The 15441-nt window shown below is 42.5% G+C and overlaps 3 protein-coding genes across 7 annotated transcripts in view; 1 reads left to right on the plus strand and 2 right to left on the minus strand.

Annotated features, from left to right (window-relative positions):
- smad10a (SMAD family member 10a) overlaps positions 1 to 915 on the minus strand; it is a 32633-nt gene extending 31718 nt beyond the window's left edge. For all 3 annotated transcript variants that reach the window (XM_031875800.1, XM_031875801.1, XM_031875799.1), the window contains exon 1: positions 511 to 915. In XM_031875800.1, the coding sequence (XP_031731660.1) occupies positions 511 to 514 (4 nt within the window). In that variant the 5' untranslated portion in view covers positions 515 to 915. The remainder of the gene's footprint in view (positions 1 to 510) is intronic.
- Positions 916 to 4984: 4069 nt separating this feature from the next.
- On the minus strand, positions 4985 to 8054 carry snapin (SNAP associated protein). Its single transcript, XM_031875812.1, has 4 exons — positions 7894 to 8054; positions 7432 to 7478; positions 7183 to 7301; positions 4985 to 5911 (listed from the first exon to the last, which is right to left on the minus strand). The coding sequence occupies exons 1-4, from the start codon at positions 8007 to 8009 to the stop codon at positions 5804 to 5806; spliced, it is 390 nt and encodes a 129-aa protein (XP_031731672.1). The 5' UTR covers positions 8010 to 8054; the 3' UTR covers positions 4985 to 5803.
- Positions 7858 to 14381, plus strand: chtopa (chromatin target of PRMT1a). Of its 3 annotated transcripts, XM_031875808.1 has the most exons (6): positions 7858 to 8370; positions 9159 to 9248; positions 10315 to 10465; positions 12841 to 13015; positions 13097 to 13243; positions 13367 to 14381. In XM_031875808.1, the coding sequence occupies exons 2-6, from the start codon at positions 9184 to 9186 to the stop codon at positions 13576 to 13578; spliced, it is 750 nt and encodes a 249-aa protein (XP_031731668.1). In that variant the 5' UTR covers positions 7858 to 8370; positions 9159 to 9183; the 3' UTR covers positions 13579 to 14381. The 3 variants fall into 3 exon arrangements, with proteins under 3 accessions (XP_031731668.1, XP_031731669.1, XP_031731670.1); XM_031875809.1 differs by lacking the exon at positions 7858 to 8370 and having other exon boundaries at positions 9165 to 9450; XM_031875810.1 differs by lacking the exons at positions 7858 to 8370; positions 9159 to 9248 and adding an exon at positions 9458 to 9975.
- The last annotated feature ends 1060 nt before the right edge of the window (positions 14382 to 15441 follow it).

Consider the following 15441-nt stretch of genomic DNA (forward strand, 5'->3'; position numbering starts at 1 on the left):
CACACACACACACACACACACACACACACACACACACACACACACACGCTCCTCTTAAACATACTGTTTATCATGTGGGCCCTGACGTCTAAAACCCATCTGATACCCGGAGGGCCTCATGCTTCAAATGAAAATCACTGACATCCCAGACCGGTTGACATGCGTACCGGAGAACCCGAACCCTTTCTCGACAGGATCGAGACCCAGCTAATCTGACAAATAAATACATTTAAGACACAACTTCTGTTTGTACGAGGACTCATCTGTGTGACTGCTTGAAGTTTAACAAAGAAGGTAATCAGATAAAGAGCAGATGTATGAGCGGTATCATTAGAAGACTGAGGCAGCGGAACCGAACATTTGTTGCGAATAAAAGCAGGTTACAGTAAGCAACAATTTAGCAAGCTAATGTGACCGACTTCCCCCTCATATTCTCGGTCAGGCTATCCTGGCTGCAACGCTGGAGAGGGCAGGAGAAGGACGAGATGGAGATACATAGTTTGTACTTACACATCAGCCAGAGTTGAGAGAAGAAGTTGGACAAAAAGATCGCTGTTGTACTCTAGATAGCTGTACGTGTTGTGTGTTGACCAGAGCTGCTATCTGTGTTCATACTCTTTGCATCAGACCTGGGTGCTGCTCTGCGTTCCAGGGCTCGTTGTTCTAAAGCCCTGCAATGGACCGAGCTAATGTTTATTCCTCGTACGTTGCACTGTGCTAGCTTGATGTTTCTCGGTTGTTTTAGCCTTTTATCAGCCCTACTGTCTCCTCGTGCATCCTGTCTGTTCCACTCGCGCACGCCACAATAACAATAGAAGGGAGACGTCGTGCGCGTCAGTGTCTCGACATGCTGCAACCAATAGGCGGTCAGGTCTCACTGGGAATCCGTTTTCGGCCAATAACGTAGTAGTTTTCACAACAGGGCCGCGAGCCAGGGTCTGTCTGGTTCGTCTAGATTGACAGGTCCGCGAGACTGTTTTTTTAAGGTGGCGCCGCTGAGATTAGCCCCCACCCCCACCCCCACACACGAACTGCAACTGTTACTTGAGCAGTCCACTCTTCAATGGTCAGAGTTAACGTGTTTAAGAAAATACGCCATATTCTGTGATAATGGTAGAAATGTATTAGTTCAGTCTTGCAAAATGTACAATGGTATGACAGACAATGCGTTTTGCATTACAGCTTCCTCAGGCTCAATAATAGCACAGACTGATTCAAAGTGATTTTATTTCAAGAAATATGACAGAAGCTCTACAGGGATTGGATAGCCTACTGATGCCGGTATTTGAGAAGTATTTATGATTTTTTTTTTAATGACGTCATGACGCCATGTGGAGTCCTCTCTGAGTCGACCAGACTGATAAAATATAGTAGGCTATGGATGCTTGCTTTCCTATACTGCAGCTGTCTAGGAAATCCATGTCCCAATTAAAATGATCTCTTTCTACTTGAATATGGCCTTTCTTCCAGTGCTATCATCCAGACAGCGTTGCTTGTAAGGTGCTAAGAACGAGAAATCATCTGTTATAAATTCTGTCCAATACTTTCATGTTGTGGGATGCAATGAACATTCCAGACTTTGCCTTATTTTCATAAGCTTGTTGACAAATGAGTAATGTAAGAAACCGTTTTGCACAAACTCAAAAAGTTGACAATAATGTTTATCTTAGAAACAGCAAATAATATCACACAAAACCTAAAAAGCACAAGCAATATGTGGGCATTATTATGTTTAACTTTTACACACTTTTCATTACCTAATATCAAACCAGATTAATATCATTCGTCATTCTTTGTGTTGCTTTGCTACAACACATTTATGTCAGCAGAGCTTTCCAGAGAATGCAGTGGCTCCCATAAACAGAGCTTTGAAACACAGAGGAGTGGAACATGTCTGTATTTTTCAATGGAAGAGGCACTAAGACCCTGCAGACACGGTTTAAATGAAGTTTAAATTAAACCAGGGGTGGTTCTAGAGGGGCAGAGGAGGTCAGTGCGCCTACCTTAGCACTGAATGAGTATTATTGCATTTATAGTTATGTGACTTGTTAGTCTTTTAACAACCAAACCTATGGGGGTGGTATTTGGACTGCAGTTCTATAGCACCTTTCTAGTCTTAGCAACCACTCAAAGCACTTTTCAACACAAGCCAGCATTAACCCATTCATTAACACTGGTGGAAGAGTCTAAGGTACCACCTGTTCCTCAGGAGCAACAAACATTCACATGCACACTCACAGCTAAAGGACACTTTGACATGTGGATTACAGGGGCCAGGTGGAGGACCTTGATTTTGAGGCAGGAGTTGGCCGTTAACTTTCTTGTATAACTTTCAGGATAAGTCCCAACGTGTCAAATCTATCTCAACATTGGCCTTGCAAGGTTCAGGGCTGATTTAAAACCGTAGATGGCGTGTTGAGTCATGGTACAGTACTATAATTTAGTTTATATTTAAAAAAACGTGCCTATAAATCCAGATTGCCATGACATGTGATTCCCCAAGGGACCATAGGCCGCTATTGTTCAACCCGTTTATGATCCCGACACAACCAGTTGCAACTCCAACTCTTCTCCTCCCCTCTGGTAGGACCTACAGGGCACTGTACGCCAAAACCACCAGACACAGGAACAGCTTCTTTCCACTGGCCATCACTCTGATGAACAATTAATCAGACATACAGCACTATTACCTCCATTTGCATACACAACATATCCTCATACAATGGTTCATATGGTATCCTACGAGAAGTTACTCCTCATTTTTCATGTGTTTTCCTACAAAAGCCTACAACACCTGTCAATTTCCGCTTGTTTCTTTTCAATAAACTTCCTTCTTCACAGGAAACTCAGTTAGGTTTAGGCAACAAAACTACTTCAGGAAAAGGTCGTAAAATACTTAGTTAGGTTTAGGGAATGAAAACACTTAGATAGGTTTGGGAAAATCCGTCGTCCGGGTTAAAATAACAACGGAAGTGCCGTAACTGAAGCACAGAGTTACGTGAAAAAAACATCAACGTTGACTTCTCGTTTCACATGGGGAACAAACAGCGGCCTCATGGCCGAAAGATCACTGTTTGTTGGACCCATTGACCTCCCCTCCCGCCCACCCTGTGTGTGCTTTAGCGGTCTTTATATGTCTTCATTCAGGATTTCGTGGATAACATAATTTGTCGAATATCCTACTAATTACTGCGCATTATTTTTCGTAGTTTTTGCTACGAATCCTGGATGAGACCAGCCAGAACAATGATGTTGCTTCTCACAGCTATGCCGACGACACTCACATTTACCTAGTTCTCTGACCAAATGACTATGGTCCCCTGGGCTCCAATCAGACTGCAGGCAAATCAGATCTGTTTCTCAAATCAGATCTTTAAGACAGACACTCCGCACTGTTATTAACAAGTGATCAGATTGGATGTGTGTCCAGACATTACCGACCTGCATGGATTGATGTGGTAACAACGACGCTGTCAGTAACGTATTAGCTACCCTAGTGTCACAGCTTTCTAACAAGGAAGCATTCGCCATCGAAACAATCACACTGTCGAGTCTTGGTGAATAACTCCTCCGTCGCACCAGAACAACAGAGAAGGCTGTTGTTTTGTAATTATGTTCCGTCTTATATCTTTTAAGTTTCTGATTTTCGTCTTCAATAAGGAGCTGGTACTTGGCAATCTTAGACTGGATGGGAGAGATGACTGGATGACTGAGAGGGGAAGCAGCAGAAAGCGAAAAAGGAGTGAAAGTGAAAGTGCTGGCAGACAATTATTTCAGCGCCTGTCCACAGATCGTTGGTCCTCTTTTGGCTGCCATAGCACTCTGCTAGTAGCAAGACAAAAACAAGTTAGTTCGTTTTTTAATCGACTCACAAATCAGAACAAATCAGAATTTTATTATCTCAAGCATAGCAAGAATTACAGGTCTCATGTCCAAACTCATTCATGCCTTCATTTCAAGCAGGTTACTCCTGTTCTTAAATCTTTACACTACCTGTATATGCTGGTGCTAGGTAATAAATCACTCAAATAATCTCGGGCCAAAATATGTTTCTGCAGGGCCCGGATCTTTAAGAAGCAGTCAACTGGTAGAACATCAAATCAGAACCAAACAGGTTGAAGCAGCTTTTAGCTGCTGCACGCACATGGCACCAACTCCCTGCTGATCTCAAATGTACCAGAACCCTTGCCACCTCCAAATCTAAATGAAAAATGCTGTTCCCCTGAGGCCTTTGATTGACGGGTTCAGGCTTTACTGCACTTCAATGTGTTGAACTAAAACACAACTGTAGTTCTGTATTGTATCGTATTTTATTCTTTCATTTCAGATGCCAGGCGCAGGGTTATTGTTAGTAATTGTCTGACAAACGACCAGTTGTTAATTAATGCACAAGTCCAGAGCTTGCAAGAGGACAATGTTGCTAAATAACACTATCAAAAGTGCAAGTAGCTATGTTCTGTCAAGACGAGATTTTCAGATTGGAAAAAACTATAATCAGTCCCAATTATATTTTGGAAAATGTGCAATTAAATTATAGTTACATGGAGTACTTGATTACATTCTACTTTAAAATATTGAAATTCTAAAATTGTGAAACTTTCTTGATTAAAACCAATGCTATTAACTAATGAAAAGTAATTTTATATCAAAGTAAGCTATGTCTCCATGGACAGACCCAGATCTGGCTTCGCTTCCACCTTCAACCTGCAGTTGGAAGCTCCGGTGAGAGGAGAGCTCCTGCAGGCAGCAGCAAGGCTTCGCTGCTCCAGCAGTCCTCGCTGGCAGCAAATACCAACGCCGTGCTGCTGGATACGGACTGGGAGGCAATGGAGAACCAGAACCAGAACCAGGACAGATCAGGGCATAATTTCGGACCCTTTTGCAGTAAACCAAGGTTTTCTTAAGGGATTCTGGTGCTCGGAAACACCACTTTCATCCTGGAACAGCAAAAATCTACACAAAGAAGTTCCTGATTGTAGCTTTAATGAATATTTGTTTTTTAATGTTGATTTATGGATGTAGTTTTAATTCATTTTAATTTACATTAAAAATGGAAGATGAACCTTTTGAGTTAGTGTTCCTAACACTAGCGTTTCAAGAGTTAAGTCCTCCATGTTACTTACATTTTTTACAAAATCAGCAACAACTTACACAAAAGAAACAGCATCCCACATGTTGCAAAATACAAACAATACAACTGTAGTTTGTCTTATTTGATTTGAACAATTGTAAATTATGAAAATGCAAAATGTGCATCAGAAATGTTGTGAGATGTTTAAACTACAAACAATTTTGCAGAATTCAATTGTTGTGGCTGTGTCAATTGTTTTTAGTACAAAGGTACAACATTTTCAAGGTTCACATTAGATTGTGTAATGTATTGAGGTCTCGGTTCAATTTCAAATGAATCTGACCCAACCCTAGTGGCCAGACCAGTGCATTATAGTACATGTAGTCATCTGAATACAAAACAAGGATCTGATATTTTGGTGCCCAACATTACCCCAGGCTAAGTGTTAGTTTATCTTGCTCGTTGGTTTAAGTAGTTATTGATTCTGTAGAGTAAATGTGTTATCTTGTGAAATGTAAAGCGGATTCTGTTGTATTTTGTCATTTTACAGCTGCCTAACGCAGAACAGATAGCAGCCAGGATGTTTATTTTGATTACAACATAAGACAAAGCATTGCAGGCCAGCATGTCACTGGACAAACAGCTAACCAAACGTCAAAGGAAGACTCGTGCTCCTCCTGTTGCAGTCTCCAGTAATGATGTGTCAGGACAGTTCACAGAGCAGGAGGAGGTTCAGGGTTTACTGGGGGAGCGGGAGGTGAACACTCCTGAAGCCTCCAGCATGGTCTTTCGCCGAGCGGTCTCCTTGGCCACATTGTGGTTGAGTCGTCTCAGACGTTCCTGGGGAAAGAATGTTTAGGTTATGTGGTCGTTTCATATACTGTCTTACTGTTTGTGTGCCTTTTTCTGTTAAACATTGAGGGGTGATAGTAATAGTTATTAGCAGTAGTTGTACAGTAGTACATTATTTAAAAAAAAATTATCTTAAAATTAATTACATTATTTTAACGACGGGAAAGCCTGTTTAAAAAAAAGACAATATACTCCTTTCCAATTGCCAGTAGACAAGGATGCATTTCTGTTTTTTTCCAAATGAGTCACATTAGACATCACACACGTGCTGGAAAACAGGGTTAGAACACAGTGGAAAGCAGCTTAGAGGCCAGTGAAAATGTTACAGTGCTTACTTCTTCAGCCTTTCTTTGGAACTCAGTGGTGACTAATTTGGAACAATGTTCAGGCGCTTCTTGGATGGAGGCAGACAATTTGTGGCTGAGATGACAAAGAGTCACGAGTTGCAGCAGAAAAGAGGTGAAAATTAGCGTTTCCACCCGGGTGTCATGTTTACATCACTGCCAATCGGAGCTGGGACCAATAAATACCTGTGACTACTGCAGACTCACTTGTCCTGGGAATGAATACCGATGGTAACCTTTCCCTCTAAACACAAAAGCCAGATACTAGATGGTGTTTGTGATTTTGTCTAATGGAAAAGGGGCTTAAGTGGTGGTAGTGGTAGTAGTAATATAATACTAGTCATACTTTAGCAAAAGTTGTTATAGTAGTAGCAGCAGTTGTAGTACTACTACAACTAATCATTTCAAGTGTTAGTTTTAGTGGGACAGGTATTAGCAATGGTTGCAGTAGTGGCTGTTTTAGCAGTAACTGTATTAACGGTGGAACCGGCCAGGCGAACATTTGGAGTCTTTGTGTCCATCTGTTAAATGTAGGTCAAACTCTTTTTCCTCTGTTTTGGTCTCCACCACCCACTGAGGGAAATACCTGTCTCTTTAGCTGCTAAATGCTCCACCGTGTTCCCCAGCTAGTCTCTAACAGTCTGTCTGCTGTTTTCTACTGGGCAGGTAGTGTACAGTTGGCTTTTAGAGCTTTTTCTGTGCCACTAGAAACCAGGGTGATGAGAGCACAGATTGAATGCCAGAAAACCCAAACAAGTTGAAGTTGCTAAAAAGCCTTGTAGAGCTGAGGGGAACTACAGAGTCAGTAATAATTCTCAGTGGGTTTGTCAATGTGACACCTTTTGCATAAAAAAAAAAAGTAATCGTAAAAAAATATATTGATAAGTGCAGTTTTAAAAGTCCCACAGCACTGACCTGAGCATTCTGCAGGATGTTGTTCACCAGCACTACTCTACGTCTTGCATTCAGCAGCTTCTTTACATAAGGGTCCAGGTCTAGAGCCACCTTCTGATGTTCATTTATCCGGCACAACTCTGCAAAGAATGTACATTAAGAGACACACATGACCAATCCAATGGTTAGTAAACAAGTTATTTAATGTACTTCATAAATGTATCTTTAAAAAACTAATGTTATGTTTGATATATATATCCAATAAATTACCTGTGGCCAGATTGTCTATATGTTCTCTTAATTCTACCTGGCTTTCTCTGTGAAGAAGAAAAGAATCACATTAATCCAGAGGAAGGACAGATTACACAAAGAAACAAATGCACCCTTTACATCGGTTCAAGTGTCGAATAGTTGTGCAGTTCCACGTTCTCTTCATCATTTGTAAACACAACAAACATCCATCACAATAAGCACACACAGAAGCTGGAAACAGACTGGGAGATGGGACACATCAAAGATCAAACAATACAGGCTTATGAAACCTGAGGGAGACATGACTAACAGATGTATAGACAGTAACGCTAACATTTAAATAATAAACAGCACCGGATTGACACATTCTGGAAAGTCACGAGACAGTCAAGGGGCTGCTAGCACGGACGACAGCAGGGGTGTGATCCAGGAGACGTTTAAATAACGTCAGTTCACCATTCAACAAGGAGCCGCGTCTACCTGACTGAGTGTACATGCACGTCGAGCTGCTGGATAGCTGGTCTCAGGAGGTCGAGCAGCCCCTCCGCTACAACATCTTTGCCGGAGGAAGTCACTACTACAGCCGCTGTCGCCATTTTAGTAACCCAACAACACTGGCAGACAGACCGGAAGCTACGTCACGTCCTCGTGACGTTGCAGACATCTCCATTTTCTTCCAGTGGTCGGTAAATTAAGCTAGCAGCACCATTTTAGTGAGACTCGCTGTAGAACCTGTTCCAGCATTTTGCGAATAGTCTGAGAAAGACCCGAATTCAACTAGAGTTTGCTCATTTCTTACAGCGCTTAGCTAGGAAGGTAGCATATTCTATGTTGTATTTTAACACAAGACTATAAGGACAACCACCCGGCCACACTGCGCCGGTAACGTTACCTGCTAGCTGCTAAAGCTAACCCTAGCTGGCCGCAAGGCTCTTCTCGACCGACGCATCAGTCACTGTAAGTAAAACATGCTGGAAATGATTATTATAGGCACTTGAATTGTAATTGAGCTACTTAATTCATCTTGGGTTGACACATTGGGCTGCTGATGTAACGTTAGTGGCTATCAGAAGTCTGACTATACTTGTTTTTGTTAGCTAAGTTAAGCTAGTTTCTTGGGATCAAGAGTAAGCACATATAGAAAGCGTACTCTGTGTTCTTGACTCTAAACCACATTAGTGAATGACGGTATCACACTTCCTTGTAATACCTAGCGGATTAAAGTGTGTCTCTGAGCATCGAGACATTCAGTCCAACAACTACAGAGCACTTTATCAAACGTTCTGCTTCATTTAGACCGCAGGGGTACAGGGAAAGTGGCACTAAAGTCACTCGGTGGTTGGAATTCAAAATGCATGCTCTCATCACTTCATGGCACACGTTGTGCTGCTTATGGTTGTTCATCTGTGATCAACCAGCAGCTGTTGAAACATCTCACCCGGTCCACCCATTACTGTGTTAGGGATTATTGCACAGAGGCCACCATCTTGTGATTGGGTTCAGATGACTTGTTTGGTAGTTTTAACATGTTTACTCCAAAGGGAAGTTACATTCATGACTAGCATACAGTGTTTAAATCACCCTGGCAGAGAGAAATAATACTATGTATAGGTTCAGTAATTATCTCAAATACAGCAATTGTGCTTACAGCATAGAGCCAGGTTCAATAGTGTTGAATCTGAATCCCTTCCCTTCTCATGACTATCAGTTGACTGTGTTTTATTTTCTGTCCCGTCTGTTTCCAGGAGCCTGCAAGCGAAGTCTGCCAAAATGAGTGCAGCCTCCTCCCAAAAAGTCGTGCTGAAAAGTACCACCAAAGTGTCCTTGAACGAGCGGTGAGGCGCCACGCACCCTGTCAGCAGTTACACACCGGAGGCCAGGGCCAGCCTTGTGAAGGTTCTAGTGCTCCCTACGGAAGGCCACTGTTTGGGGACCGGACCCGACATGGATGCTATTCTGGCTGTCCCCAGTGTGTGCACTGCTCACTCAACTTTATTGGTTCCGTCAACATTCTTTGATGCACCTGCAGAGTTAAATGTGAGAAGAAGGGGCTGGCCCGGGCCAAATATCTTGTGTGAGCAGTGCACACATATAGACAAGGGGAGAGGGTAGTGGTCGTTCTGGGTAAGCCTTGGTTAGCCTATGCTGGACCAGACCACTGTCCTACAAATGCCCTGGCACTCCTGCACCCTGTTACTTAAACAGCACAGTATACATCAAGTATACACCTATAAAGGGGAGACGAAGGCTTAAACTAAACCAAAAAGATGGGGCACCTCTTGATCCTGTCTGCCTCTCTCAAACCAGTGAAAGTGATGCACATTCTCCTTTTCACCCTCCTGTTCTCTCATTCTTTCTCTTCTCTGCTCAAAGTCTATAAAAGACCAGATACTCAGTCCTAGCTTGGACGTGACAAAGAGCTCCCCTTCCCTTCTGAGTCTCTCCGTGGTCTAACCACAAGTCACGGTCCATGCTGTAAGTGGCTGGGTACTAGGCACTCCTCCAGTCCAGGGCCTCTGCTGCTGCAGCAGGACGACACCGCGGCCAGTCAGCTGGGGGCCTGTAAGTGGCAAATTGCGCTCTTCTGACCCCTTCTTTCTGCTTCTGTCCCTCAGTCTGTCTTTACTGTGAGTTTCTCTTAGTTGGCCTTTCTTCTTGTGCTTGTTTGAAAACTCATGCTAAATTCAAGTATAATCATTCTGGATGGTCGTGTCATTGAGAGAGAAAATGAGTGCCAACGAGTGGAACCTAAGTCTTGCATAACCAAAGAGCCACCAGTCTGTGTGGCTTCATCCATTCTATGAGAAATTGACTTGATGTGGAACCCTGCTTCCTCCTCCTCTGTATATCCCCCATCCCCCTCTTTTACTTCCTCCCTCTTTTTCCCTCCCAACTCCAAAGCTTCACTAACATGCTGAAGAACAAGCAGCCTGCTGCAGTAAGCATTCGAGCCACTATGCAACAGCAGCATTTGGCCAGTGCCCGCAATCGCCGGCTGGCCCAGCAGATGGAGAACCGGCCCTCGGTGCAAGCGGCTCTGAATCACAAGCAGGTGAGGGCAAAGATCAGACGAGCTGAGGGTCACTGACCCTGTTCCCACATAGAGCCATGTTTTAAACTGTAGACTGACCTGCACAGATGCTATATTTTTGTAAAGATTTACTTGATTGTCTGAGAAAAGACTTCTCAGTAATGTTATGATACGGGATGGGAATTTGGTTCCATTTGATTAACCTTTGAATTAAACTACTTACTAAAATCTCAGCTCAGCAAAGCCTCATGTGTGGATGATGGTTCATAGCGTCACCACTTGAACAAACATCACCACAGATCTGCATGAAGACAGACGGAGGATTATTTTCCACCAGGTAGTTACTGATTTAAAAAAAATAAAGCATTTCTATGATTTTTATGTGACGATTCAGACTGACACTATTTTAGCAATAATTCTAATATATCTCACCTTGTACATGGTCACACAGTTAAGTAATGTAACACAAAAACATTTGTACTTCTGTGTTTCAAGGACGTAACATGAGACGCTACTTTTGTACGTAGTCCATGTCTGGAAATGGCCTTGTTCAACGGAGAAGAGAGATTTTTCAGTTTTGTAGCCTTTTGTGAACTGTTGCCTTTTGGGAGAGTGTTTGTTGAGTGTGCGTACGGTGTAATACTGGTGTGTTTGGAATGTTCTTATTTTTATAATGAAAACGGTTTAACAAAACTCTACCTCTGTCCGTCTTTGACACGAGATGTATTTGTAAAGAGGGACCAGTCACATTAGTTCATATGAAAAACACAAATAGTAACTTTTTTCTTTACTGACAGCCTTTAAAGTTGATGAAGATACTATTTACAGATGCAGCTGTTTTTATTCTAAAATACAGCTGGTAGGTAAAATAAGTCTACGTTCTTTGTTTAGTAAGGAGAGAAATAGTATATCTGCTCAAGTGAGATGTTTTACTTTCTTCTCCTGCATAAATGTAATAAGTCCTTTGCTAGGGATAGAAATCATGACCAGAATGCACCAAATTGCACCATTAAAAGAAAATCTTCACTGCCCAACATGGACACAGTGAAAATACTTTTCTTTAAGCAGCACCCATGTGTCTCCTGGGCTTGAAAGCAGCCAACTGTATGCTAACATGTTAGTTACCCAGGGATATGGAACTGCTATGTTTTTATGCTACTGAGTCACCAAAAATTGATTAATGCAACTTTAAACCAAAAATGTCAGTTTGACTTTTCCTACCATAACAATTGGTTAGTTAGCAGTTCCTAGTAGAGAATCTGCTCTTTGATTGTGTGCTTAGATAATGTGGAATTCTGCACACTGGCTTTAGTTAAATTGTAAATAGGTTGTCATTAAATTGACATAAGCGTTACAATGTGGCTGAAACATGTCCAGCATGTGAGTACTCCACAAGAGGACAGAATCCTGGCCTGTGTGGACCGCATAGACGGGTCTAATGAGCTGGTGGAGTATTGATATGCAAACAATGGCCATGAATGGATGTTGAAACGCACTTGAACAAACTGTGGGAGTGGAAATGAGGCTTGTGCACCCAGTTCTACGATGATTGAGATTTATAACAGAATCAGGTGTGATGCAGCTTCATATATCTGATCGCGTCTGCATGCCAGTGTTAATGCGTACTCCTAGTTTTAATCATGAATCTACATAGGCAAGTTTATTTGTATCGCACATTTCAACAACAAGGTAATTCAAAGTGCTTCACATAAAACCATTAAAAACACAAGGCAAAATAAAAGGACATTTAAAAACAATTAAGAACATTGATTGAAACATTAACAGCAGTTTAAAACACTAAAAAGCAGTGTAAGAAATAAAATACAGTAGTAAAATGCAGAAATTGATTAATATCCTTGAATCTGGTTCAATTAAAGGCAGCAACAAACAGTCTTGATTTAAAGGAGCTGAGGGTCTCAGCAGACCTGCAGCTTTCTGGGACTTTTTTCCAGATATGTGGAGCAGAAGAACTGAACGCTGCTTCTCCATGTTTAGTTCTGACTCTGGGAACAGAAAGTAGACCGGTCCCAGACAACCTAAGGGGTCGGGATGGTTCATAAGGTAGCAGCAGATCAGAGATATATTTTGGCCCTAAAGCATTCAGTGCTTTATAAACCAACAGCAGGATTTTAAAGTCAATTCTTTGTTGGACAGGAAGCCAGTGCAAAGACCTCAGAACTGGAGTGATGTGATCCACTTTCTTGGTCTTAGTGAGGACTCGAGCTAGAGTTCTATGCATCGGTCCTCTTTGTCTTTACGCCGGGCTACTGTCTCTTGAACGTGGCCTTGATTGAGTGCCTGTAACCATCACCTGTAGCATGACGTTTCCTCACAGTTGCCCACCTTGTTTGGCTGATTTCGTTTTGTCATAATAAAATCTGTGGATAAATTGTCAGAGCCTGAAGCAGCGCCTGGGGAAGAGCAACATCCAGGCCAGGCTGGGCCGGCCTGTCGGGACTCTGATGCGTGGAGGAGCTGCTGGAGGTAGAGGGGGAATGCGAGGGATGATCAGGGGCGGCCTCCGAGGACGAGCCAGAGGGGGAGTGATGAGGGGAGCCCTGTCCCTGAGAGGTAGAATCTGATCCCAACTCTTTGTATTTACTGTTGGTCCTGGGTTTGCATTGAGTGACCATATGTCTTTGTGTTGCACAGGCAAGCGAGTGTCTTCTACAGGTGGCCCCATGCGAGGTCGTGGCTCTGCTGGCCGTCTGGCAATGCGTAGAGGAGGCCGCCACCGTGGAGGAGCTCCTGGGAGAGGAGGAGCTCTGTCCAGAGGAGCAGCACGAGGAGTAGCCCGAGGTCAGGGGATGACTATGTTTTACTTTTCTCTTATTGAAGTGTGGAAAAGTTGTAACAGAATGATCTTAAATAGACTGAGTTTAATGGCTGACTATTGATCACTATGCTGTGTGCGTTGGACAGGCCGTGGGGCAACAGGCCGTGGGGGACTGCGTGGCCGTGGTGGTTTTGCTGGTCGAGGTGGTCGCGGACGAGGGCGAGGTGTTGGCCAACAAGCTATGACCCGTGAGCAACTAGACAACCAGCTGGACGCCTACATGTCAAAGACCAAAGGCCACCTGGATGCTGAGCTGGACGCCTACATGGCCCAGGCAGACCCAGACAGTATGGAGTGACGCTGAAGGACTCTGAAGCAGACACGTCTAGAGTCACTGCAGAACTGTACAGCTGAACTCGCACATACATTGTAGTTTTTCACCAGATTAATGGGCTCCCAATTGATCATCTTTGTAATTTAGACGAGTGGTGACGGTCCAGGACTCTTAGCTTTGGAACAGCAAGAAATCAAGGTTTCCCTTGATTGTGCTTCGACCACTACTCAATTCTGCATCAACCTGCTCGTGCAAACTCTTTTAAATCTGGAATAAATGTGTGTGGGACCTTTTTAAACATTAACCAGCTCTGCTGTCTGTAGACATCATTTTTTATAATCATTATTACTTTTTTTTTTTTTTTTTTTTTTTTTTTTTTTTTTTTAATATATGACCTTAAAAACACTTCAATCGTTTGGGACAGATGTCTATAATGGTCAATGGTCTAGTTGATGCGTTTGAACTTCTGTTGAAACCAATTTTGAATTACACCGGTTTGTTTTTTAAACTTTTATTTTACATGTGATTTTAGCACTAGCGTGCTCAGACCTTTTTACGGATTCATTTATTGGCCTGTCTTGGCAACAATTGCAATGCAACCTTTTCTAAAATATTTGTTAAAAGAATGTAAGCAAGGAGTTTCCATTTGCCATTGTTTTGTATTTAAAGATGTAGTACTTTGAAGTCTTTTGTTCCTCTGTATCTTCCACCTGTCGGCGTGCTTCAGTGGGCTGCTGACGTTCTCAACTTGTACTTGAGAGCATTTGTATAACATTATCCAAAGCAAGTGAAATAGGTTTTAATTAAAATGGATAGGATTTCCCTAAGTGTGTCAATTGAATGAATTAATTGCCTTGAGTAAAAATGGTGTGAGTTGATATGTTGTGTATCAATAATTCAATTAGCCAGTAATGGCAAAGTCCAAAAACATGCACTCACATGAGATCCTTCCCCAGTGTAGATGATATTAACCTTACTGGCCCCAGAGGTGATGGTTGTCTACGTGTAACCCATCAGTTGCATGAGACAAGCACAAGGTTAATAAATTGTTATTGTTCAACAGGGTTGTACGAAATGCAGTGTGTAGTCCCATCATGCTGCATGAGAAAATACGCACTAAAAAACCCAAACTATACTACTCTTTCCAGACAGCAGCGGGGTGAACAGGCTGGCTGGGTTTAGTCTTTTAATATCCTTTGGGCTCACAGTATCACTGATGCTCAGTAGAAGGTACCAGTGATGTTATGGTCAGCTTTAATCCCCTGCTGTAGAGCCTCTTATCCTGGTGTACACATCCCATGAGAGTTTTTTAATGTTTAAGTCACGATGCTTTCTATTGCTCCTCTAGAGAAGTTAACAAGAACCTGGCATGGGAATTGTGATTTATTACGTTTCCCTAAGAAATACAGCCGTTAAAGACCTTTCTTCACCAGGGTGGAGATGTGATGACTGGGATGTTGGCGTTAATGTGATGGGGAGCAAAGCTCTTCCATCAGAATCGGAACCGTTTATTGCCATGTTATGATGAACATACAAGGAATTTGACATGATGGGAGATGCATAACATTTAACAATCAACAGTGCAAAGTAGAAACATTACAATTTACAGTAAAATATAAAATAAAGTGCACAAACGAACAGATAATGGGGCTGAGTGTCATTCAGACTGGACACTGCAGATGTTTCAGGTACAGGAATGATGAAGCAGGTGTTAACTCTCTCCTGTGACAGAGATATGATGAAAATATCAGTGATGACATCAGTTAGCTGGTTGGTACATGTTAGTACACGACCAGGGATGTTATCAGGCGCAGCAGCTTTTCTCATTGTCCCTTTCGTCAGGGATTTTCTCACATCTGTTGTGGATGAGGGGTGAAGAGTGAGTTG

The sequence above is a fragment of the Anarrhichthys ocellatus genome, unplaced genomic scaffold, assembly GCF_004355925.1.
Source record: "Anarrhichthys ocellatus isolate YVR2014 unplaced genomic scaffold, GSC_Weel_1.0 scaffold96, whole genome shotgun sequence".
Taxonomy (NCBI): domain Eukaryota; kingdom Metazoa; phylum Chordata; class Actinopteri; order Perciformes; family Anarhichadidae; genus Anarrhichthys; species Anarrhichthys ocellatus.

Coding starts and splice junctions, on each gene's coding strand:
- snapin (XM_031875812.1), bottom strand. CDS start 8,009: ATGGCGACAGCGGCTGTAGTAGTGACTTCCTCCGGCAAAGATGTTGTA. Junction 7,302..7,431: donor TATAGACAATCTGGCCACAG/GTAATTTATTGG, acceptor CATTCTTTGCAG/AGTTGTGCCGGATAAATGAA. Junction 5,912..7,182: donor ACATCCTGCAGAATGCTCAG/GTCAGTGCTGTG, acceptor TTCTTTCCCCAG/GAACGTCTGAGACGACTCAA.
- chtopa (XM_031875808.1), top strand. CDS start 9,184: ATGAGTGCAGCCTCCTCCCAAAAAGTCGTGCTGAAAAGTACCACCAAA. Junction 9,249..10,314: donor AAAGTGTCCTTGAACGAGCG/GTGAGGCGCCAC, acceptor CCAACTCCAAAG/CTTCACTAACATGCTGAAGA. Junction 10,466..12,840: donor CGGCTCTGAATCACAAGCAG/GTGAGGGCAAAG, acceptor ATAAATTGTCAG/AGCCTGAAGCAGCGCCTGGG.